Source organism: Patella vulgata, chromosome 7 (genome assembly GCF_932274485.2).
Source record: "Patella vulgata chromosome 7, xgPatVulg1.2, whole genome shotgun sequence".
Lineage (NCBI taxonomy): Eukaryota > Metazoa > Mollusca > Gastropoda > Patellidae > Patella > Patella vulgata.
Window position 1 is genome coordinate 37,212,558 of NC_065885.2, and position 27,007 is coordinate 37,239,564.

At 34.4% G+C, this 27,007-nt stretch overlaps 1 protein-coding gene across 2 annotated transcripts; it reads right to left on the reverse strand.

The window, feature by feature from the left end:
- Positions 1-698: 698 nt before the first annotated feature.
- LOC126827977 (probable serine/threonine-protein kinase nek2) lies at positions 699-26,152 on the reverse strand. Of its 2 annotated transcripts, XR_008788844.1 has the most exons (13): positions 25,895-26,152; positions 20,572-20,835; positions 19,814-19,914; positions 19,305-19,401; positions 18,534-18,641; positions 17,461-17,604; positions 11,610-11,960; positions 11,305-11,350; positions 10,992-11,037; positions 10,615-10,699; positions 2,107-8,835; positions 1,157-1,300; positions 699-870 (listed from the first exon to the last, which is right to left on the reverse strand). XR_008788844.1 is itself a non-coding variant. In XM_056102461.1 (11 exons), exons 1-11 carry the CDS (start codon positions 26,003-26,005, stop codon positions 8,740-8,742), a joined length of 1,449 nt encoding a protein of 482 aa, XP_055958436.1. In that variant the 5' UTR covers positions 26,006-26,152; the 3' UTR covers positions 1,625-8,739. The 2 variants fall into 2 exon arrangements, 1 of the variants encoding a protein (XP_055958436.1); XM_056102461.1 differs by lacking the exons at positions 699-870; positions 1,157-1,300 and having other exon boundaries at positions 1,625-8,835.
- Between the last annotated feature and the right edge of the window lie 855 nt (positions 26,153-27,007).

The window sequence follows — 27,007 nt, forward strand, 5'->3', positions numbered from 1 at the left end:
TTCCTGTAGCATGTATACATTATCTGGGATTTTAAAATAAGACGTTTTCACAGTTTGTTTTGAATTTGTTATTCTACATTTAGGTCTCGAAATTTTTTTAAAATTATATTTTGGGTGTTTATGACTTAAAACTTTGTCAGAGGATACCTTATAACTACTAGCCTCTCCCAAGTCATAATCTAGAATGCGTACAATTTCTGGAATTTCGTCACTGGGAGTGGGAGGTCTGACAATTTGTTTTAGCTTATGTTTTGGGTGTTCATTAGTTAAAATTTTGCCAGAGATATCCTCATACTCGTTAAAGGTTACCTCGTTCTCGTCAATGTTACAGTACTCATGGTATTTTTGTGATGGAGAACGCGGTCCCGGGTATTTATTAGTCACTTCATTATAGGTTTCCTTGTAATAATCATCATCACAAACTCTTCCCTTTAGAGTAATTAGAGAACTGTTCTTCATACGTCGAGTCGATTCATCTCTTTCATACCCACGTTCTACATCAAATCTTGTATTATTTTTTGTGCGTCTTATACATTTAATATTAATGTAGTCTTCATCATCATCACTATTTTTGGTCCGAAAAGGGTAGGGACTCCCTAACCTTTTCGTATAATTATCATCAGTTTGTTTTACATTATGTTTTGTGTGTTCATTAACAATCAATTCAGGTGATACGTATGCACTTTTCGCCGCGTAATCATTATTTTTGCGTCGTTGAGCAAACTCCACCTCCTTTGTATAATCGTCAGAAGTTTTCACAAATTTCTTTAAATCATGTTTTGGGTGTTCATTAGATAAACTTTGCGACAGGGTTTTCAGAGGAATTGTTTTGTCTGAGAAGGAGATAATTGCTTTGAACAATGGTGACGGCTAAAAAAAAGTAAAAAGCATGTATCTGATATTTCTCAGGAATATTAAAGGGGTTAGGTCTATAATCTTCCTTTTTGAATAAATGTAGTATTGATCTGTAAAAGTTCCTTTGTGAATTTTAGTAGAGAAATCAATGGAAGCCAGAATGAAATCATTCAAACAGGTCAGGTTAGTGAAATTCTGTACACAAATTGTTATGAATTGACAACCTAAACTTCACAATATTAGCCTAAAACCAATCTTGAACACTGTTGTTTAAAGAAGAATCAGCATATTCATGTCATACCTTGTAAGGTTTTCTGAGATAGCTTCTAACAGGTTCATACTCCATGATCTCATCAGCACTTGGACGTTCTTCTGGTGTTTTAATCATCATGCGAGAATTAAGATTAACCAAATCGTTGCTATAGATGTCTGGTATAAAAGGTGGCTGCCATATAAGTATCAAAATAAATAGTAACTAATTTGTTTCATAGGTATTTGTTGATTCAACAAATTATATATTAGTAGATGTCCATACTATAGCATATCATTGTTTTAACTCCATGTCCCATCTTCATTAGCCCAGCCGGAGCCGAACAGTAGGACGTTAAACCTAATTTCATGTCATTTAACTCCATGCAAAGAAATGAAATGAAATGGGGTTTAAAGTAAGCCCTAATGCTCTGTTCTGATTGGGGTAATGCCGATGGCTCCATTATAAGACTGAATCTAATAAGTTTTTTATGGAATAATAACAATATTGCCACTTTAATAAATATTTCTATATTCTGGAATATAGATGTGAGCGTTTATAAAATGTGTTGAGTAATTGTGATCTGATCTGTAAATAATAGCCATATTTCATTCCATCTTATTTATTTCACGCCCATGCACCTGCAGATCTATCGTTAAGATCACGAGATGTAAACGGAGTTAGGGCACGTGATTTTTTCTAAGCATTGTGGGTTAGGTCTAGGCTTAGAGCCAGCCCTGTTAACATCTCGTGACCTTGACGAAATCTGCAAGTGGCCTTAATATTTAGCCTAACCTTATTTCACAGGGATGGTTGTTCAGCTAATGGAATAATTTTATTGTTCACATGACATACAAGGTGTTTCATTGGTTAACAATGAAACTGAATGTATGAGTTAGATGTGCAAATTATTATTAGATAACTTCGTTAAATTAACAACTTTCATTGAATGTGAGCAGAATAATTTGCATTTGTCAGTAAAATTTAATGATTGGACTTACATTTCCTAATACCACTTGAAAAACAATATGCGCATATGATATACCATTGAATGCTCTGTTCGTTGTGGCTAATTCATAGATAACACACCCCAAACTCCACACATCAGTCTAAAATCAGACATCATAATAACCGATTTTAGAACAGAAAATATATTAAATGAGCGGCCTAGAAACCCAATGGCAGACCTTATGATGCAACGCGCAAACGCTAACCATTCGGTCATCCAACCCCTCTCAAGATATAAAGTAAAAAAAAATCACTGCATTGATTCGCAGGAAGTTATTTTGATATTAGAATTAGAGTACTTTACAGAAATGGAATTGATATGAAGGTTAAGTTAAAATGGTTATCTAATCCTTAAGATTCTCTATATTATAATGTGTTTTTTTTTTTAGATACATATTTATATCCGGCGTATATATAACCGATGTGTAAATACACACTATGGTATAATGACCTATAATAATGAAATATTTTTATTCACTATTCACAACTACATGTTCAAGCATGCACATGGAAGTTACAACAATTATACTAATCAAGTAGTAACTATAAGACACTCTATAAAAAGCCATTTAGAACCTCTCGGTGATTAGTCGTAAAAAAGTATAACAAAATGAAATGAAATGAAATGAAATCGGTGATTAGTCGTAAAAATGAATGAATGAATGAAATGGAGTTTTAATACATGTCAGCTCCAACCGGAATATATTGTCCAAACACATAATGCATAATGAACAATGAGACAGGTTAAATTATCTCACAAAACAATAGATTTACATGCATATAAACAAATATCACAAGGGTTTTAAAATAATATATAATTATGCATAAAAATATTAAAATGAAGTGATACATAATATATATATATAAACTAAATTAAAGAAAGACACCAAAATACTCAATTAAAGGACAATATCGGTGCCAGTCATTATCACATATGTGATAGAACTGGTTAAACACGTTCCAAATATTATTTTATCACAGAGATCATTGCTACGATAGATGAGTAATCAATGTTTCAACAATAGGAAGTGACGAACGCAAAACGAAACCACGAGTTATCCCTTTATATAACTGAATGAAGTGACGGGGCGAATTTCTGCTCACTAATAATTTCTTCGAAGACGAAAAGTTGTTGTATGGGACTGTGAAAGGATATCTGACAACCCATAAACAAAATTGACTCTCACTAGATAAAAGAACATGAAAGAAAAATAGAAAAAGTCAGTCCGGACGTCCATCCATAATTTGTTTGTGGACACTATACAGGGCACAATTCTTGTCCGATCTTGTCGTTTCCAATGTAATGTATTATGTTTTATCTTGTATGGTTCTCATACTGTAATTAGCAGATTGTGATGTATTATGTTTTACCTTATATCAAATAGATATTTTTATACGCCCACATTTTCATATGGACGTATATTGTCGTCACTCCTGTCCGTCCGAACGTCCATCCATAATTTGTTTGTGGACACTATACAGGGCACAATTCTTGTCCGATTTTCACGAGACTTAAAATATGGGTTTATCTCCAAAAGATCTAGGTTCCTTTCGATATTGGCATGTATCGGATTGAAACTTCATGAATAATGGCCCCTGATTGTACGAAAAGTCACTTTTTTTTAGCGTATGGACACTCTAGAGGTCACAATTATCATCTGGTTTCTTTCGATATTCGCGCTTATCGCATCTTAACTTTCTGAATTACGACCCTTGATTGTACGAAAAATCTCGTTTTTAGCTTGTGGTCCCTCTAGAGGTCACAATTTGTATCCGATTTAAAAAAAACGTTTTAATATATCACCGTTACGCCCTAATGATGATTGAGTTCGAATTTTCTGAAAATCTGATCGAAACTGCCGGACAAAATGGTCGCCCCTCGTACGCAAACTTTGAGAGAGAGAGAGAGAGAGAGAGAGAGAGAGAGAGAGAGAGAGATGGGTTTTAACGTCCACTCGACACAAACTAGGTCATTTCGGGACTAACATATGATTTAATTTTATTTCAATAATTCGCTTGCGCGTAGTTGTCTTTAGCAGTGGGAGGAAACCGGAGGACCCGGAGAAACCCCACGAGGTTGGACGCAAACTTTGATGAAACTTAAAATATATATCCCAAATATCTCAGTCCATGTCGATATTCGCGCATTTCAGACCATAACTTCATGGATTATGGCCCCTGATTGTATGAAAAATAGCCTTTTTTATTGCTTGTTCTCAATCCACCTCTTGCAAAATATGGGCGTATCTTGCCTGGCAACCGCTGGTTCTCATACTGTAATTAGCAGATTGCAATGTATTATGTTTTACCTTATATTAAAGAGATATTTTTCTCATTCTGTAATTACATGTATCAGATTTTAATAGATTATAATTTACCTTCTATCAAATATTTATTTTTCTCATACTTTTATTTACGGAAGCGTATAGGGGTCATGCAAAATTTTGCTGAAGGTCTCGAGATCCTGCGATCCTATGATACTTTCTCGAAATCCCGTGATCACCTGGTAATTTTCTCGAGATCTCAATCTAATGTTCTCGAAATCCCCTGATAATTTTCCTGAGATATTGACATCCTGTGTAAATTTTCTCGAGAATTCAAGTTAATATTCTCGAAATATTGACATCCTGTGTAAATTTTCTCGAGATCCCGAGTTAATATGAAACCTTATATGATAGTGTCTCCACGTTGTGATGCTTATCTGCGATATCACTTCGGTGGAAGCGTACGTTAAATAAAGCTATTTCACACTCACACACACGTTGTGATGCAACCATTGGCCCAATACTTCGCACCAAATTTGATAAAAAAAATACTCTGACATTTGTTACAAAGGAAAACTGCTAACTAATGAGAAAATAAACGGACAATCGATAGGGTGCCCATGATTTACACTAAATTTGAAATATGATTAAAATCGATAGGGTTCATCGTCTTATGGCCCAAATACTTCACACCAAATATGAAATTCAAAACCCTACCACGTTAGCTTTAATGTGTGAAGCTTTGAATTACAGACATGCATGCTTGTTAAATTATTTCAATTTAATTTTTGGGCGACATTTAATAGAATATGTCATTTTTTGCATGGTTTTCGGGCCATATTTTGTTTTAGAATAAAGCTAGACACAGAGTTTATTGTCTTGTGGCACAAATGCTTCGGAGCAGATTTTAAATCCAAAATTTTGAAAAACTTAGGGCTCTAACGCGTTCACAAGGGAGCGCTGCAAATCAATAAGGTTCATTTTTATACGATTTTGATGAAACCTTAAATTTATACCACAAAGATCTTGGTTCCTTTCGATAATTGCGCATATCCGAACGTAACTTCCTTGATTATGGCCCCTGATTGTTCGAAAAATCGCATTTTTAGGTCGTGGACCCGCTAGAAGTCACAATTTGTATTCAAATTTAAAAAAAAGTTTCACTATATCACCGCTACACATCAATGAAGGTTGAGTTAAACATTCGTTAAATTCTGACCTGCCGGACAAAATGGCTGCTCCTTGTACGCAAATAGTGTAAAAGTATGTAATACCAAGGTTGTGGACCTTCTAGAAGTCGCAATGTTTTTCCGATTTTGATGAAACTTGAAATGTATGACTATAATCCAAAGATCTTGGTTCTTGTCGATATTTGCGCATATCGGACCGTAACTTCTTGGATTATGGCCCCTAATTGTACGAAAAATCACGTTTGTAGCCCCTCTAGAATTCAATATTTTTTTTGTCAGATTTTGATGAAACTTAAAATATATCTTTATATCCCAAATATCTCAGCCCAAATTCGATATTTGCGCATTTCAGATCATAACTACTTGGCTTATGGCTTTTGTAAGGAAAATCGCTTTTTTTTTTTTAGCTTGTTCTCTATCCATCTCTTGCAAAGTGTGGGCGTATCCTTCTTGGCAGCCACTGGTTCATTATAAAATGGCACCCGAATCCATATGATTTGTGTACTGATTATAAAATGTTAATTCAATAGATATTAGGAGTCTAGTTTCACGGCAAGATAACAACATCAATATTGGTTGAAATTGATCAACATTGAATTCTAATTCTTGTTTTTAATTTCGAATATTATGGAAAACATTTTTATTTGTGGTTACATTTAGTTTAATGTATGTTGGAAGAATGATGCGAATATGTTAGCTTTATTTAATGTCAATATTATTATGATCTGTATGATTACCGAATAACATATATATATATATAATTGAAATTGTATTATTGTTTAATAAATGCCTGAAGAGCCGCTATCGCGTTGAGAACGTTAGCATAAAAATGTAGTTTTATTTTGCCGGTGTAACGGTGATATATTCGGTCGGGTTTTTTTTTTTAATCGGATAATAATTATGACCTCCAGAAATAAAAATAAAACGCGATTTATCGTACAATCAGGGGCCATAATTCAGGAAGTTACCCTCCGATATGCGCAAATATCGAAAGGAACCAAGATCTTTGGGTTATAAACATGTGTTACACGCTTTATCAAACTCATATGAAAATTGTGACCTCTAAAGTGTCCACAAGCCTAAAACGTGATTTTTCGTACAATCAGAGACCATAATCCATGAAGTTATAGTCCGATACATGCCAATATCGATATCAACCAACATTACGATGTAACGGTGATATATTTGAACTTTTCTTTTTAAATCGGATATTATTGTGACCTCTAGAAGGACCACAAGCTAAAAACGCGGTGTTTCGTAAAATCAAGGGCCATAATCCAGGAAGTTATGATGCGATATGCGCGAATATCGAAAGAAACCAGGCTCTTTGGGTTCTAAACATGTATTTCAAGTTTCATCAAAATTGGATCAAAATTGTGACCTCTAGCGGGTCCATAACCTTGATATACCATATGTTTACACTATATTTGCGTACGAGGGGCGGCCATTTTGTCAGGCAGTTTTGGTCCGATTTTCACGAAATTCGATCCCAACCAATGATATATTTTTAAATCGTATAATAATTGTGAACTCTAGAGGGACCACAAGCTAAAAACGCGATTTTTCGTACAATCAAGGGCCATAATTTAGGAAGTTATGATCCGATATATGTATCGTAAGACACCAGGATCTTTTAGTTATAAACATGTATTTCAAGTTTCATCAAAATCGGATCAAAATTGTGACCTCTAGAGGGTCCACAACCTTGATACCATATTTTGTCCGGCAGTTTTGGTCCGATTTTCACGAAATTCGAACTCCGCCAACATTACAGTGTAACGGTGATATATTTGAACGATTTTTTTTAAATCGGATAATAATTATGACCTCTAGGTACAAGCAGGGGTCATAATTCAGGAAGTTACTCTCCGATATGCCCAAATATCGAAAGGAACCAAGATCTTTGGGTTATAAACATGCATTACAAGTTTTATCAAAATCAGATAGAAATTGTGACCTCTAGAGTGTCCACAAGCCTAAAACGTGATTTTTGTTCAATCAGAGGCCATAATCCATGAAGTGATGGTCCGATATATGCCAATATCCAAAGGAACCGAGATAGTTGGGATATAGACCTATATTTCAAGTTTCGTCAAAATCGAATAAAATTGTGACCTGTAGAGTGTCCACAAACAAACATGAAAATGTGCGTATAACAAATAAAAACAACAACACAATGTGGAAGTAATTAGTAAAGACTGATTCACAAACGACAAAATAATAATTTTAAAAAAGTCCAGAATACACTAGTACTACGCTTGCATAAACGACTGCCGTTCAATTTGAACTGTTCACGTATTTCACCGAACATAATTGATTAGAAAATACAATATTTTTTTCAAAAACTGAATATAAATTATTTTACATACAATATTACAATAATATGTGCTTTTAGAACCATTTTTGTCTATTTCATGGTTCCAAAGAATAGAGCCATAACCCTTTAATTGTTTTTTTTTATTTCTTTGTGAAGTGGGCATCTGACCCTACCGGTATTTTAAATTGAAGGTTCAAAGATAGAGCTAATGTTGATATATATGTTACTGATTTTTGTCTTCCACTGTTCACAGTAATACCCTACAACAAAACTAAAACTAGTAAACAAATAGACCCACAAAAAACTTTTTGACAGAAATAATCTTTATAATGAAAATAATGCAATAACCCAATCCAAATCAACATTTTATCTCGACCTTAATCAAAAAGGCTTAGCACCAATAATTGCGATGGGGAGGGTTCGTAACCGGTGCACGTTAGATGGTAAGGTCTGTCACTCAGTCAAGTAGCATGGTTTTGAATCGTAGGTGACAATGAGTAGGGTCACCTGTCCAGCTTCCTAGGTTTTTCTTCCGGGTCCTCTGGTTTCCTCTCAACCAAAGACTCCTTACGTGCAAAAGAATTATTGAAATGAAATTGAACAATGTGTTAGTCCTGAAATGCTTGTTTGTATCAAGTGGACCTAAAATACCATCTCTCTCTCTCTCTCTCTCTCTCTCTCTCTCTCATTAAGATTGAGTTTAAAATTGGTGGGGGGGAGAGAATGTTTGAGGTTTAATGGGAGACAGTTCCACATTGACAAAGTTATATAAATAGTATAATATGTATATCATTTCATAGACAATAATAAAGAAGTATCGAATTTGAATACAGCTTTTTTTCCATATTGAAAGCTTCACTCCTTTTTCAGTAGTAATTCAAATAATCGTAGATACAATATAAATGTATGGTACTCTTCATATTTATGCCCCAACAGTTCCCTTAGTTTTTCCTGGAAAGAAAATTAAAATTTAGACATGTTAACAAACTATTATAGCAGTAGCTAACATTAATTATGAGCAGTGCATAAAGGTTATTGCACTATGAATCTTCTGTAAGAAAATAAAACTATCAATGGAAACACGCCAACAGTGAAGCTGATATCCCCCGCCAAAATTCCAAAATAAATTGATGACACGTATTACTTATTTGCACATTTATCTTTTTCAGCAGTATTGAGCAATCAAACTGATTATCTATACTTAGTCTAAGCATAAAATGTTCACGATCAAAATCAGTCAAGGGTTTTAAGTACCTGGTAGTTAAAATATACAATAAGTTTCATCACTATCCATCAGTTAGAATCAAAGTCATCTTGCCCCAGCTTGCCCCAAAGTGTCGAGCAATGAAATTGCTTTACTGGGAAATGATAATCATTGAACTCAGTCAAGACATTCACCTAATGAACATCTAAATCAAATTTAAACATTCTACCTCAATTAAAAGCAGAGTTGTTATGTTTCAAAGTCTTGGCCAATCAAATTACTTATCGCTACTTAGCCTAAACAGAAAATCCTCATCATTGAACTTAGTCAAGGTATTAATATGCTCTCATCCAATTAGAACCTAAGTTATCATGCTCCATGGCCTGAACCCATGAAATTGCTTATCTCTGCTTAGCCTACGTGGAATATGTGCATGATCGAACTCTGTCAAGGCATTCATCTAATAGACACCTTCACCAAGTTTGAACATTCTACCTCAGTTAGAAGGAGAGTTATTGTGTTCCAAAGTCTTGACCAATGAGATTGAAGTCTCTTCTTTGCCTAAGCAGAAAATGCTCAACATTGAACTTTGTTAAGTAAGGTATTGATGCAATAAAACGATACACAAAGTTTCACCACTATCACCCAATTAGAATCAAAGTTGTCGAACTCCAAAGTACCGACCAATCAAATTGCTTATCACTCTCCTTACCCGTAAATGCTCATTATCGAACTTAGTCAAGGTATTGGTGTGACGATACTATACCCAGTTTCATCACTTTCACTTAATTAGAACCAAGGTTATCTGTCCGAAAACATCAATCAATCAAATTGCTTATCTCTGCTTACCCTAAGCAGAAAAGGCTCACCTTTGAACTCCATCAAGGCATTCATCTAATGAACACCTACACCAAGTTTGAACATTCTACCTCAATTAGAAGGAGAGTTATTGTGTTCCTAAATCTCAACCAATCACAATGCTTATGGTTCTGCTTACCCTGAGCAGACAATGCTCATATAATGAAACTATTCACCAAGTTTCATCATTCTCACTTAATTAGAACTAAAGTTATCGTGTCCGAAAGTATCAACCAGTCAAATTGATTATCTCTGCTTACCCTGAGAAGAAACTGCTCATCTTCAAACTCCATCAAGGCATTCACCTAATAAACACCTACACCAAGTTTGAACATTCTAGCTCAATTAGAAGGAGAGTTATTGTGTCCCAAAAAGTGAATTGTGAATTCAATTGGTTCTCTTGTTTCACTAATTTCAACATACACAATTTTAATCAGATAATAACTTTTCACAAGATTTTGCAAATGAGCAGGTATATCCTGAGAAGAAATAAATAGAAGTAACTGAAATTCGATGAACTTAGAACAATCAGATGATGGATAATAAAAGAATGTAGTCTGTAGAGTGTTTACAAGGAATTGTGGATGAGGAATGGACAGAGGTAACAACCATAAACAATTCAAATTCATGTGGGCGTATAAACCTTACAAAAAACTATTTAAACAAACCTCTAAAACTGTTGGGTCAGACGCACTTTCCATTAATCCATAAGCTTTGGTTAATGTTTTTTGTCCGATACCACGTGCGCACATACTGCAATATCAAGAGTGTCATCAATCAGCAAAGACAAATGAAATCGAATGAAATGGAATTTAACATACCGCTGTTCTACCTCAACCAGGCTAATTAAGTGGTAAGAATTATGCATAAAGTTGATGGTTAAAGGTGAATTTCAATACGGTTTCTCCTTATGATTACCCAAACAATCCCAGTAAAATTTCAAAAATTCTCATCTGTAGTGAGTTAAAGGTTTTAATGACAGTGCAGTAACTCTAGATGGATAGATGGAAATTGGTGATGACAAAATCATACAAACAAATCTAACCTTTGAAGATACTGTATCTGCTTGAGAAGGAAATTATTCCTGTCCTCTGAAATAAATCAAATCAATTGTTATGTTGTTTTTCTTTGTTATTTCTAATCCATGTGTTTACATATGCAAAAAGAATTGAAAGGAAATATTTAACAAATGTATGCCAATGAAGGATGGGGTTTTGTTGGGTAGCCCCACTAAAATGCCATGCCACTAATTGTACTCTCAGTAGACCTACTACATGTCCATATCATTTTGTTTATTTTGACTCCTTATGCTTCCTGCACCCACATGAATATATTAACTTAGGTGATAATTTTATAACCTGTATATAAACCGGAACTAGCTCCTAGAGTTGAATCTTGTGTTGACTGCAATGACAAAAAAACCTCAGTTATTCTGATACCTATTCAATCCAAAAGGTTTATTAAATACATTTAAGGATTCCCAAATAAATGAAGTACAATTAAACAAATAGTTAAAAACTATCAATCTAGAAGTACTGTTTAATCACAATGATGAAGTGACATTAAGTTTTCAAGAAAGAGTAAGCACATTTCAGATGTTTTTTATTATGATTTGTGGCATTGTGTTCATAACAGTATAAAATTCAAAATCATATTAACTTACTAGTGACGACATCATACTAAGCAATATGTCTGACATAGTCACGTTTTCGTCCATGGTCGGTTGTTTATCAAAGGTTGGCATTTTCTTCAAAGTTTTACTTGTTTTCTTACGTTTCGGTTCCTTTTTTTCCATGATTGTGCTTAGGGTGCTTGGGTTTCCTATAATTGTATTGCATGCATTATTTAGTTCAGTTATTTGGTTGTTATCCATGTTTTGTGTAGAAAGGACGTCTTTTGGTACACCAATATCTTTACGATACATTTCCTCAGAAACCTTAACTGGTTGTTTTGAACTTCGCAAAGATCCTTGCACCACTGAGGAAGAGTTCATAGATTCTAATAAGGGCAGTGGCTGTAATATAATAAGAAGGGCATAAAAAAGATAAATACTTATTAATTTTCAACTATCTTCACTGATCAACTCTGAATTGGCTTTGTTAGCTCCTTATGAAGCCTCACATTGCTCAGACCAGAGGAAGCTTGAAACGTGTGCCGTAATTCCCAAATAACCGCACTTATATATCCTCGGTGGCCTGCATGTGTATACTTGCAGAATCAACAACCAATGAGAAAAGCTATATTGCATCTAATTGGCCGTACGAAAGGAATTTTGTTTCGAATACTGAAGAATGTTGAGACACCTTCCATAACTATATGCGTCCCATAAACACATTATGCTTATATCTACTAGAAAAAAAAACAAATGCTAAACTAGAGCTGCAATGCATTAATGACGGGTTTCACTGGTGCCACGTAACCCTTGAACTTATGTCACTTCCGGTGCCTCGTTACCCTTGAACTTATGTCATGCAGAATCAACCAAATCCAGCAATATCAATTCCATTTATACATTTGTTACCATGTGTTAGATATGTCAAAAAAGTGATCCTGACAAAATTTATTACTAACTTAGCACTAAGTTAGCTGACTATCTAATGAGAACTTAAAATGTGAAAAAAAAGTCTTAAAAAGTGATCCTGACAAAATTGGTTATTTCTCGACAAAGAAATATGGTCATCTATATGATCGTATTGATCCAATCTATATCTCCATTGGAATCAAATATCATAATGTTAAACGAATAATAAATATAACTCACTTCAAAAAATATTTGTTTTGAAGGCTAAAAATACAGTTTTTGCCAAAACGACATTACTTCTGGTGATAATGAAAATGTTAAATTAGTTCCATGAAATCATAAAAGGCATCAGGCATCACACGGTGAAAATTTTATGAAAATCGAATAATAATTGACACTTTTATAGACCAAAAACCTTGAAAAGTGACTAGTAGAAAATCGTATATTTCTCTGCAACCGTAAAAGTTAGGAACCATTTTGTGGTATCTGTATGATCGTATTGGTTCATTCTATTTGTTGCTTGCAATCAAATGTCATAATTTTAAAAAAATTACAAATCAGACTCATTTGAATAAAATATCTGTTTTGAAGGCTATAAATACAGTTTTTGTCCATATGACGCCATTTCCGGTGACAGTGAAAATGTAAAATTGGATCCACCCTGTCAAAAATGGCATTAGGCATCATATGGTGACAAAAAATAGAAAATCGGATTATAATTAACTCTTTTACAGGCAAAATAACGTGAAAAGTGACTCATGCAAAATTGCCTATTTCTCGGCAACTGCTAATATTAGGCCTACAAACTAATTTTGACATCGTATGGATTAATGCTACAGGTTCGTGAAAGTTGTTAAGAAATATTTTAAAATATGAAAAGCCTGAATGCATTGTAAATAGCTCATTTTTACACCTTTTTTTCAGCTTTAAATCAAAATGATGCAAATGCAAAACCGAAATAAAAAAACAAAACAAAACAAAGCAAGACATATTTTGCGTCTTTAGTATGAGCATTCATCTTGATCTATTAGATTTGTAAACATTAATATTTGCTTTTTAAAAGACCTTTCGACACGTCAAAATTGAAGTTTTGGGCAAAATTACGTCACTTCAGGTGCTGACAGAAACTTTTATAGGTAGAAGTAAGTTGAGAATTTGCACCAGGTGGGCTTTTCTTTTACACAAATCAGGCAATAAATAATTAACCCAGTGAAATTAAAATGCGAAACATCTTAAAAAGTGATCCTGACAAAATTGGTTATTTCTCGGCAGGGGAAGATGTTAGAAACAATTTTGTGATATCAATATGATCGTATTGATTGATACTATTTGTCCATAGGGATCAAATATCATAATTGTACACCAATAATGAATATCGCTTACTTCAAACAATTACTTGTTTTAGAGGCTAAAAATACAATTTTTGCCAAAGTGACGGTACTTCCGGTGACAATGAAAATACCAAATTACTTGTATGAAATCGTAAATGGCATTAGGTATCACACAGTGAAATTTTTTTATGAAAATCAAATAATAATTGACACTTTTATGGACAAAAACCTTGAAAAGTGACCTGCCGAAAATCGCCTATTTCTCCGCAACTGAACAAGTTAGAAACCATTTTGTGATATCTATATGATCGTATCAAAATTGACATTACGCATCAAATGGTGTCACTTTTATGAAAATCCAATAATAATTGGCTCTTTTACAGGCAAAATAGCATAAAAAGTGACTCATGCAAAATTGACCATTTCTCGGCAAATACTCATATTACAAACTAATTTTGACATAGATTCTCTTCATATGGATTAATGCTACAAGTTTATGAAAGTTGTGAAGAAACATTTTAAAATATGAAAAGCCTGAATGGGTTGTAAATAGCTCATTTTTACACCTTTTTTCACCTTTAAATTGAAATGGCGCAAAAACAAAACCAAAATTAAAAAAGGCGAGTCCGAGATTTTTTGCCCCTTTTGTAGGGGCATTTATCTTGATCTATCAGATTTACAAAAATTAACATTTGCTAGTGAAAAGACGTTCCGACTCGACAAAATTGGGTTTTTTAGCAAAATTTTTTAGCAAAGTAGTTTCTGAGATATGCTCAAGTGGAAAAAAAAAATAATAATAACTCGAACTGCGATGCAGTAATGACGGGTTTCACCGGTGCCACGTTACCCTTGAAATTATGTCACATTGTTACCATGTGTTACATATGTCAAAAAAGTGATCCTGACAAAATTTGTTACTAACTTACCGCTAAGTTAGCGGACTTTTAATGGGAAATTTCTCGACAAGGGAAGATGCTAGAAGCAATTTTTGGACATCTATATGATCGTATTGATCCAATCTATATGTCCATTGGAATCAAATATCATGTTAAACGAATGATAAATATAACTCACTTCAAAACAATTTGAAGGCTAATAATACAGTTTTTGCCAAAATTACATTACTTCCGGTGATAATAAAAATGTTACATTAATTCTATGGAATTATAAATGGCATAAGGCCTCACATGGTGAAAATTTTATGATAATCGAATAATAATTGACACTTTTAAAGACCAAAACCTTGAAAAGTGACTTGTAGAATATCGTCTATATCTCTGCAACCCAACAAGTTAGAAACCATTTTGTGATATCTGTATGGTCATATGGGTTTTTGCCCAAATGTCGTCATTTCAGTGGCAGTGAAAAGTTTAAATTGGATTGACCTAGTCAGAGGTGGCATGAGGCATCACATGGTAACAAAAATTGAAAATCGAACGATAATTGACTCTTTTACATGCAAAATAACGTGAAAAGTGACGCATGCAAAATTGCCTATTTCTTGGCAACTGCGCTATTACAATCTAATTTTGACATACATTGTCCTTTTATGGATTAATGCTACAAAACTATGAAAGTTACGTAGAAATAATTTAAAATATGAAAACGATAATGGGTTGTAAATAGCTGATTTTTACTCCTTTTTTTCAACCTGAAATCAAAATGGCGCAAATACAAAACCGATATAAAAAAAAAACCCAAAAACTAAGCCCGACATATTTTGCATTGAAGAAATTAAGATTGTTCCTTAGGAAAGGACCTCCCGACCCGTCAAAATGTAAATTTTAGGCAAAATTACGTCACTTCTGGTGCCGACAGAAAACATTATAGGTAGAAACAAGTTGAGAATTTGCAGCAAGGAGTATATGAGCTTTTGTTTTATACAAATCAGGTAATAAATAATTAATTTAGAACCCATAAACTGTAATAAAAATGCGAAAAGTCTTAAAAAGTGATCCTGACGAAATTGGTTATTTCTTTGCAAGAGAAGATGCTAGAAGCTATTTTTTGACATATTTATGATCGTATTGATCCAATCTACAATCTATATTTCCATTGGAATGAAATATCATAATGTTAAACAAATAGTAAATATAACTCACTTCAGAAAAATATTTGTTTTGAAGGCTAAAAATACAGTTTTTGCTAAAATGACATTACTTCCGGTGAGAATAAAAATGTTAAATTAGTTTTATGAAATCAGAAATGGCATAAGGCATCACATGGTGAAAATTTTATGAAAATTGAATAATAATTGACACTGTTATAGACCAAAAACCTTGAAAAGTGACTAGTAGAAAATCGTCTATTTCTCTGCAACCTTACAAGTTAGAATCCATTTTGTGGTATCTGTATGGTCGTATGGGTTCATACTATTTGTTGATTGAAATAAAAATATCATACTTTTAAACAAATAACATATACGACTCATTTGAAAAAAATATCGGTTTTCTAAAATTCAGTTTTTGCCCAAATGACGTCACTTCCGGTGACAGTAAAGGTGTTAAAATGGTTTAATCTAGTCAAACGTGGCATTCAGCATCAAATCGTGGAAGAAAATTGAAAATTGAATAATAATTAATTCTTGTACAGGCAAAATAGCATGAAATGTGACTCATGCAAAATTGCCTATTTCTCGACAACTGCTAATATTATTACAAACTAATTTTGACATACATTCTCTTTCTATGGGTTATTGCTACGGGGTTATGAAAGTTACGATGAAATATTTTGTTATATGAAGACGGTGGATGGGTTGTAAATAGCTTATTTTTACACCTTTTTTCGCCTTTTAATCTAAATGGCCCAAAAACGAAATCGAAATTAAAAAACTGAGGCTGATTTTTTGTGCGCCTCTACAGGGTGCACCCTTTCAGTTAAATCAGATTTGAAAAAAATGATATTTGCTTTCAAAAAGTTGGACCAAACTGTCAAAATCTGTCAAAATTGTAGTTTTTGCTGATTTTACATCACTTTACCGGTAACAAAAAAATGACATTTTGGACCACGCAGCATATGAACTTTCTTTTGTACAAATCAAATAATAAATTAAATAATTAATCTAGGACTGAAAAACTGAATTAGCCAATGGCGGCCAAGGAAAATTACGGACACAAAAAATGTTGACATTTTTAGTCAAATCGGATAACTCTCCAACCCTGGTTAAAATGCCATATAAAAATATTCATAAATAATAAAGTTTTTGTAAAATTTTAAATTTTTAGAAATTTGGCGCTCAATATCTACGAAGATTCGTCGACAATCAAAAATCAAAAGTAGCACAGCTACGTGCCTTGTATCCGGCTATGTCAAAATGCATCATATGGTAAAATTCGATTGATTATTATTAATACTACGGCATTTTTTTAAAAAACGACAACTTTGGTGATTTCGGACATTTTGCATTGTCACAGAATGCCCAAAATAGCTTTAATCTCTAAGTCACACTCATTTTCCCAATAAAACCGAAGAAATCGTATCGATCCGACATGTAGTTTCTGAGATACAATCAAATTGGAAAAAAAAAAATAATAATAAGAATAATCTTAACAAAAACAATAGTGTTTCACACAAGCTACGCAGTGTGAAACCCTAATAATGGCTATAACTGTAATAAATTAGATTTTAACAGGGAGTAGGGACTAACCGTCCACAGTACTTACAGCATAAGGGTTTCTAAGATAACTTCTTACTGGTTCGCTATCGATGATATCTTGGGCATTTGGCCGATCTTCTGGATCTTTAAGTAGCATATGTAACGTAACTCTAATAAGTTCTTTAGTGTAAGTGTCTGGTATATTTGGTGGCTGTTAAAATTAATGTAAATGCTTTTTAGTGGTTTTTTTTATTTTCCTTAAGAAAAAAATGCTTCTGTCCACTGTCTGTGCACCTTGGGATACAATAAAATCTCATCTTATAGGTAATCTGACTACTTCAATCCATGCTTGTATTTTAATTATTTAAATTATTGACAGACAACAAAGTTTGAAAAACGATAAAAACAAAAGCGGTTGTTATGCAACAGAGAACATTAACTTGATTTGTACAGTAACTCCACAATTTGTTATAGTCATATTATGCAATCCGGAGATTTTGAATGTCGATATGATTCTTTCTTACTTACTTCCATATTAAAAGTGAGGATATAAAGACAACCCGGGAAGTGTTTAATCTTCTTCTAATAGTGAAATTTCAAGATAAGCTGAAATTTCTATTCTCTCATTAAAGACTAATTATTTTTATTTTTCATTAAAAAATAATCAGTTTTAATTTCCATTTTTCCATAAAAAATATTTTTAATTTTTATTAAAAAATAATCATTTTTTTAATTTTTATTAAAAAAATTATCATTTTTAATTTTTATTTAAAAAATTATCATTTTTAATTTTTATTAAAAAAATAATCATTTTTAATTTTTATTAAAAAATAATCATTTTTCATTTTCATTAAAAAATAAACATTTTTCATTTTCATTAAAAATATAATCATTTACTTTTTCATTAAAAACCTAAAAAAAAATTTTTTTTTCATTTAAAAAAAAAGAAATAATTTTCTTTTCATTAAAATATAATCTTTTTCTATTCAATAGAAAAAATTCATAATTTTCTTCTTCATTAAAAAAAATAATTTTCTTTTTCATTAAAAAACAAAGTAATTTTCTTTTCTATTAAAAGAAAAGAAAAAGATTTCTTTTTTTTTTTTCATTAAAAAATTAATCGTTTTCTTTTTCACTAACCTTGTTTGTCATTACATTGAGGATCAAGCCAGGAAGAGTAAAACCACTAAATGCCCTGTTAGTTGTAGCCAATTCATATATAATACAACCCAAACTCCATATATCTGTCTAAAAAAGAGTCAATGTCAATCACTCAAGAATTTAAAAAAAAAACCAGAAGCTCTGAGACAATACCTCTGCTCATTAGGTGCTAGTGCTACATGTTTTCATATAGAAATCTTTACTTCAATGGTCATGGATAGCAACTAGTAGGACAAGTGGTGTCATGTGTTCTTGAAATAACAAGCATGTCCCATCTCTAGCTCTAAGGTCATGGAATCCCACAAAGAGAGCGGTGTTTTGTAAATATGTAATGTAAGCAATGTTCTTGAATGAATGAATGGATGAACTGGTGTTTAATGTCCAACCAGACTAATCAAGTATGGCAGTCACCATTCAGTGTGCCAAAAAGGAAATTTTGCTTGGACAGCTGGATTCCAAATGTCAAGGGCTTCTTGCAGGCCCCCTGTCCTGCACCACTGACAAGCTGAAACCTCGCCGGAAAATCCTGAGGAACTTTCCCTGCCACTCCTGCACCACTGACAAGCAGAAACCACACTGGAAAATCCTGATGAACTTTCTCTGCCAATCCCGTGCCACTGACAAGCTGAGGAACTTTCTCTGTCAATCCTGCACCACTGACAAACAGAAACCATCCCGGAAAATCCTGAGGAATTTTCTCGACCAATTGAGGACCACTGAGCCACCACAGCTCCCAATCAATTTTCTTACCTTCTCATTGTATCCACATCGTGATAAACTTTCTGGACTCATGTAAACAGGTGTACCAACAAATGACATCACTAATGACTCTGTTGGTTTCATAACCCTGCATTAAAATAATATAACTTACTTTGGGGTTAAAAGCAAAACAAGCAGTTGCCATGCAAGATACGACCACATATCGCAAGAGATGTACATAAACTAGGGAAATTCAGTAGGATTTGTCCTCTCATTGAAAAAACTTCTTGGATGAGTTGGATTTTGGTATGTATCATACCTTCTGTTCTGGAGTTACTCCCCCTGTCTTTTACTTAGATATGTTATGAATCAAAAGATCTTTGATGAGTTGGATTTTAATGGCCATCAGATTCTTGTTCTAGAATGAAATATATATGAATTTTGTAGACCCTCTAGAGGTAACAATTTTTGTCCGAACAAATATGTTGCGGATAAAAGATCTGGAATGCGGACATAATCCAGTTAATATTAATATGTCAATTATATATACAAGTACTTACCTGGCTATACCCAAATCACCAAGTTTAATATCAGCCTTATCTGTTAAATAAATGTTGGGTGGTTTTAAATCACGATGTAGGATCCTCTTACCATGTAGGTACTAAAAACAAATAAAATATCATATCATGCTATAAAATGATAGGACAAACTTTCTAAAATGTCCTGTTATGTCAGGACCATATGTTTTAAAGGGTCCTAAATTTATAAATTAAACATTAATATGACTGTGGGCCTGAGCGTGTTCTATTTGGGTTTTCATTGATACAGAGGCTTTGATTTTCACCTTTGTATTTATTATGTGTCATATATATATTTGTATGATATAGATATCATACTCTCATCAATTAATGTGTTAAAATAATAGCCCCAATTAAAGGCGATATTCGGCTAAAATTGCTAATCTTAGATGAGGGCAGTATACGTATAGTACTACTATAAATGAGCAAGTGGAGAATCACTCATAACTTGCTGTCATTTATTCAGGGGTCCCTACCTTCGCTACTATGTTAAGCCAACAAAAAGTCCTGTCCTTCTTGATTTGATGATTCTGTCATATTTTGGTGGATATATATTTGTGATGTTAGTGATTGTAATTCTGATATATTCCATTCTGATTGCATTAGTATATATCTATGCTGTATTCCTTGATGTAGCTTAAACGTATGGACATGATGTTGTCATTCTCCATAAACAGTAAATTTAGATAGCGCATAAGGATAACATTGGAATGTCAGATGAGCTTCAAAATATATCTTACCTTTAATGCATCTGCCATTTGACTCAGCCAGCAAACTATCAGCTTCTCTGGTAAAGTTGGTCTTTTAAAATCTTTTAAAAGGTCTTGAAGATCTCCACCAGAACAATATTCTGTGTATATATATAGATAATCTTCTGTTATATTATAACATTTTAAACTCAAGATATTTGGATGGTCGGTTTTCTTCATCACCTCCACTTCTTTCTCTGTGGCTTCTTTCTCATCTTCGGTTAAATTCTTGAGAGCTATTTCTTTCCTAGCTAACTGTAATGATAAATAACAGCTACTTAAACATTCCTTAAATTTAAGTGAGCCAGCACAGCTACTTAAACATTCCTTAAATTTAAGTGAGCCAGCACCTTACCCATTGAGTCATCGTGGTTCCACAGTACAAAGCATTTACAATACAATAAAATACATAGTCAAAAAACTAAGTCAGGAAGTATTGCATTCAAAAGAAACAAGAACACCTCAGGGCCAAATTGGTGCCATGTTTGTTTAGCTCCATGTTTTTGTATCTGCAGGATGCATTGTGCTCTAAGACTTTACATTGCTAAATGGAACTAAACTATCTACATATCATCTTCTAATGTTGTTTTGGCATTTGTTAATTCTGAAAATTCTTGAAATATATTTTTCATTTATTTATCAGTCTTTGTAGGATACATATGCACGTCGGAACAGTGTGGTTTTTCATCTCAGGTTTTGGGTGATTTTATGCATGGCTCAAAAAGTTTCAGGACATATATGTGCCAGTACATAATCTTTTCAGTGCTAATTACTGAAATATTAAAATGAATTCTACTCGCTCCACTCTGTTGAACCATGGACCCAGGGCCGCACAACCTGAGCTTAATCCAGATAGGCAAATGGGCCGATGGCCATATTTTTTGGGAAAATCGACTGGTTTGACACATTCAATCAAGCCAATATGAGGCCTACAAATTAATATTCAACTGAGTCATTTAACCAGCGGTTGCCAGGCAGGATATGCCTACATTTTGCAAGAGATGGATAGAGAACAAACTAAAAAGAAACAGGATTTTTTGAACAATCAGGGGCAATAATCCAGAAAGTTATGGTCTGAAATGCGCAAATATCAAAAGGGACTGGGATCTTTGGGATATAAAGATGTGTTTTAAGTTTCATCAGAATCGGATAAAAATTGTGACCTCTAGAGGATCCACAACCTTCGTATTGCATACTTTTACACAATTTGCGTACATAGAGCGGCCATTTTGTCGGGCAGTTTCATTTCGATTTCCCCGAAATTCGAATTGAACCATTCATTATGGTGGAATGGTGAAATATTTAAATGGTTTTTAAAATCGGAAAAAAAATTGTGACTTCTAGATAATCCGCAAGCTAAAAATGTGATTTTTCGAACAATCAAAAGCCATAATCCAGGAAGTTACTTCAGATATACGCGATTATCAAAAGGAACCAAGATCTTAGTGTGTAATGGTGATATATTCACATGTTTTTTTAAATCGGATAAAAATTGTGACCTCTACATGGACGGCAAGCTTAAACATGATTTTTCGACATTCAAGGGCCATAATTCAGGAAGTTACGATTCGATACGCACAAATATGGAAAAGTAAGGGAGAGAGAGAGAGAGAGAAATGGGGTTTAATGTCCACTCGACACAAACTAGGTCATTTCGGGACTAACATATGGTTTATTTTTTTTATTTTAATAGTTCGCATGCGCGTAGGGGTCTTTTAGCAGTGAGAAATATCGAAAGGAACCAAGATTTTGGGGTTATAAACATTTATTTCAACTCTCATCAAAATCGGATCAAAATGGTGACCTCTAGGGGCCACAAGCTTGATATACCAGATGCTATACACTATTTGCGTACCAGGGGCGGCCATTTTGTCCGGCAGTTTTGGCCCGATTTTCACAAAATTCGAACTCGATAAACATTACGGTGTAACAGTAATATATTTGAATGTTTTTCTTAAATCGGATAATAATTGTGACCTCTAGAGGGACCACAAGCTAAAAACATGATTTTTCATACAATCAGGGGCCGTAATTCAGGAAGTTACTATCCGGTATGACCGAATATTGAAAGGAACCAACATCCTTGGGTTATAAACATGCATTTCAAGTTTGATCAAAATCAGATCAAAATTGTGACCTCTAGAGGGTCCACAACATTGATATACCAGATGTTTACACTAATTGTTTATGAGGGGCGGCAATTTTGTCCGGCAATATTGGTCCGATTTTCACGAAATTCGAACTCAATCAAAATTAAGGTGTAACGGTGATATATTGAAATTATTTTTAAATTAGATAATAGTTGTGACATCTAGAGGGACCTGAAGCTAAAAACGCAATTTTTTGTACAATCAGGGGCCATAATTCAGGAAGTTACTATCCGATATGCGCGACTATCGAAAGGAACCAAGATCTTTGGGTTATAAACTTACATTTCAAGTTTCATCAAAATCAGAAGAAAATTGTGACCTCTAGAGGGTCCACAACCTTGATATACCATATTTTTACGCTATTTAAAAACGAGGGGCGGCCATTTTGTCTCAGTTTTGGACCAATTTTCACGAAATTCGAACTCAACTCTCTTTAGAGTATAACGGTGATATACTAGAACATTTTTTTAAATCGGATAAAAATCATGACCTCTATAGGGTCCACAAGCTAAAAACGCAATTTTTCATACAATCAGGGGCCATAATTCAGGAAGTTACGGTCCGATATGCGCAAATATCGAAAGGAACAAAGATCTTTGGGTTATAAACTTACATTTCAAGTTTCATCAAATTCAGAAGAAAATTGTGACCTCTAGAGGGTCCACAACCTTGACAAATACCATATTTTTACGCTATTTGAGAACGAGGGGCGGCCATTTTGTCTGTCAGTTTTAAGCCGATTTTCCCGAAATTCGAACTCAACCATCCTTAGGGTATAACGGTGATATACTAAAACTTTTTTTTAAATCAGATAAAATTTATGACCTCTATAGGGTCCACAAGCTAAAAATGCGATTATTAGCACAATCAGGGGCCATAATTCAGAAAGTTACGGTCCGATATGCGCGAATATCAAAAGGATCTGAGATCTTTGGGTTATAAACTTACATTTCAAGTTTCAACAAAATCGGATAAAAATTGTGACATCTATAGGGTCCACAAGCTAAAAGCGTGATTATACATACAATCAGGGGCCATAATCCATGAAGTTACGGTCCGATACATGCCAATATCGAAAGGACCTGATATCTTAGGGAGATAAACCTATATTTCAAGTTTCGTTGAAATCGGATAAAAATTGTAACCTGTAGACTGTGGGCGTATAAAAATTACATAATGCTATGCTTAATAATTACTTTTTGAGCTAACTGCAGGTAATAATTAATTTTGTAATGCAGAGTGTGGCGATTTTTGGATTTAGAAATCGTATTAACGCATCAAAATATTTCCAACTCTTTGATTGTCTTCTAATAATTTCTTTGGTCAAAGTTGTTATGTTTGATTCAATACTATGACAGATTTAGAGACTTTCTCTACGTCCACTTTTGAAAGTTCAAGTTATATAACTGCCTGTATCATACATTCATGCCACAATACAGCCGATTAAGAATAGTTGTCACGCCCATAGCTAGCCAAAAATTGTTGGGGGGGGGGGGCAAAGGCTTTTGGGGGCACCCGTGACAATTCACAGTACTGCGGACACTTCTCTTTTCGGAGAAGGGTCTAGGGCGCTCTCCCCCCAGAAAATTTTGGAAAATAAGGTTTGCACCTGGAACTGACAGACAGGTTCAATTTTGGGGCTGAATTTGCGATATTGGCATACTATGATATTTTAATATAAACATTATACAAATTTGAAGGAAGGCATACGACTTTAACATACTTATAATAATTTATGACAAAAAAAACGAAAAGTTCACAATCGGGTTAGAGTGCGACTTGTTTGAATTTTGAAGATTATCACCCCGCCTTACCAATCTCACTCAGCATTATGGGCGCCCCACCAATTATATTATGGGCACCTATTAGTGGGCGCCTTACCAATCTCACTCGACATTATGGGCACCCCTATGGATGAGGCACCCCACGAATCATGCCCAACCAATCTTATTGACAATCATATATTGTCATTATAAGGCACCCCACCAATCATATCATTAAAGGCGCCCCTCCAGGATAAAATACCTCCCACAGATCAAGCCATTTTGGGCACCCCATCAAGTTGTGTTGTTATTCTGTGAGTCATTAAGAGGTGCCTCATAAAACCAAGTGACATTGGTTGTGTGCCCCGCCAATCTCGCGGTGAGTGCCCAACCAATGTCAATCAGCTTTATGTAGCGCCCATACAGATATGGGCACGTTGGTTGTTGGCTTTGTATTGCGTCCAATGTATATGAACATTATAAAAATTTGAAGAAAGGGGTACGACTTTAAAGTACCTATAATAATTTATGAGAAAAACGAAAAGTTAGCAATTGGGTTATTCATTCGTGGGCGCCTAACCAATCTCACTCGGCATTATGGGCGCCCCGCCAATTATATGGGGGCCCATGATGTTGTCGTGAGCAACCCACCAATCTCGGCATTATGGCCGCCCCTCCGGGATGAGGCACCTCACCAATTATGCTGTTATGGGCGCCCCATTGATCAAGTCGTGGGCGCCCAACCAATCATACTCGGCATTATGCATTATGTGCGGCCCAACAATCATATGTTGTCATTATAAGGTGCCCCACCAATCATGTCATTATAGGTGCCCCTCCAAGATAAGGCACCCCACAGATCAAGCCATTTTGGGCACCCCATCAAGTTGTGTTGTTATTCGTGTGACTCATTATGAGGTGCCTCACCATTTCAAGGGCGCCTCATATATACTGACATGATTGGCGAGCCGACCATAAAACTAAGTGACATTGGTTGTGTGTCCCGCTAATCTTGTCGTGGGCGCCCAACCAATGTCTCTCAGTTTTATGTAGCCCCCATACAGATATGGGCACGTTGGTTTCGTATTGGGGGAGTCGATTTTTTCCCCAATGGGCAACTTTTGGTGAGCCGACCATAAAACTAAGTGACATTGGTTGTGTGTCCCGCCAATCTTGTCGTGGGCGCTCAACCAATGTCACTTGGTTTTATGTAGCGCCCATAGAGATATGGGCACGTTGGTCGTTGGCTTCGTATTGGGGGAGTCGATTTTTTCCCCAATGGGCAACTTTTTTACTGGGGGACAGCTGCCCCCTTGCCCCCCTGCTAGCTACAGGCCTGGTTGTGAGCTCTTATAGCTGGCAGCACGCGTTATAACTTATACAAGGTTTAGTATAGACTACCTTATCTTTGGTTATTTTGTGTTGTATTAAGTAGACAACTCCAAATGCCCCCTCTCCCAACTTTCCTAAAACATCAAATTCATTGGTATAACGAACTCCAGCAACAGCCATTTCTCCTGTGATCGATTTTAAAAGCAAACTTTAATTTTCCTCTTCCTTTTGCAAATCTATGCTATATCTTCCTACTTTTGGTTTCTATTCTCTAAATAGTGTTGGGTTATATGTAATATCTTCCTGTTTTTGGTTTTCACCCTCACTGTGACGTATAATTGTGACATGTTCAAACATAAATTACTCTGTATATTATAATACAAACATACATACCTATAGTATACACTAGATAATATACATTCAATACAAATCATATTGCTATTTACTGCTTATAGAAATGGAAACAGTCACACCGTCAACTCAAAAGGCCCGGGGCCCTAATGACTTCGTAATTTTCTGAATTCGTGAAGTCGAAAATAATGAATGGCTCCAGCAAAAATCTAATACCTTTTATTTAGGCCCACATGTAATATGAAGATATTGTCGTCACCATTTGCTTCTGAATGCAAGGTCTACATTTTGCCATTTAACTTGATTGTACCGTAACAAAACTTTGTATCTATGAGATCTCTGATACGTTTGAATTTGAACTAGATTCACAAGTTAGTTGTGGAGTTAATGCTAATTAGTCTAAGTGAACTCATTGGGATCTCTTATTTTTTATCTGATTTTAATGAAACTGGATGCCTAAAAATCCACCACTTTTGAATATCTCAATTGAGATAAACACAATAAGTTGACAATTTTGAATGTAACATCATCAGATCTTGAAGTTTCCACGTCAACACACCACAGATCAATTCTCTCAAACACAAAGATTTATTCGAAAGATGGGTATGTTTAAAATAACAATTTTATGGTGCAAACATATGGTATAAAATGTGACTTTTAAAAAGCTAGGATCAGAAATGAAATGGGGTTTAACGTCCTACTGTTTGGCTCCGAACTGGGCTAATGAAGACGGGCATACGCCATACAGTGTGCTATGAGGAAATTTTGCCCGGACACCGGCACTACAGCCTACTCTTATATCGAATTCCAACTGTCAAGGGATCTTTTATG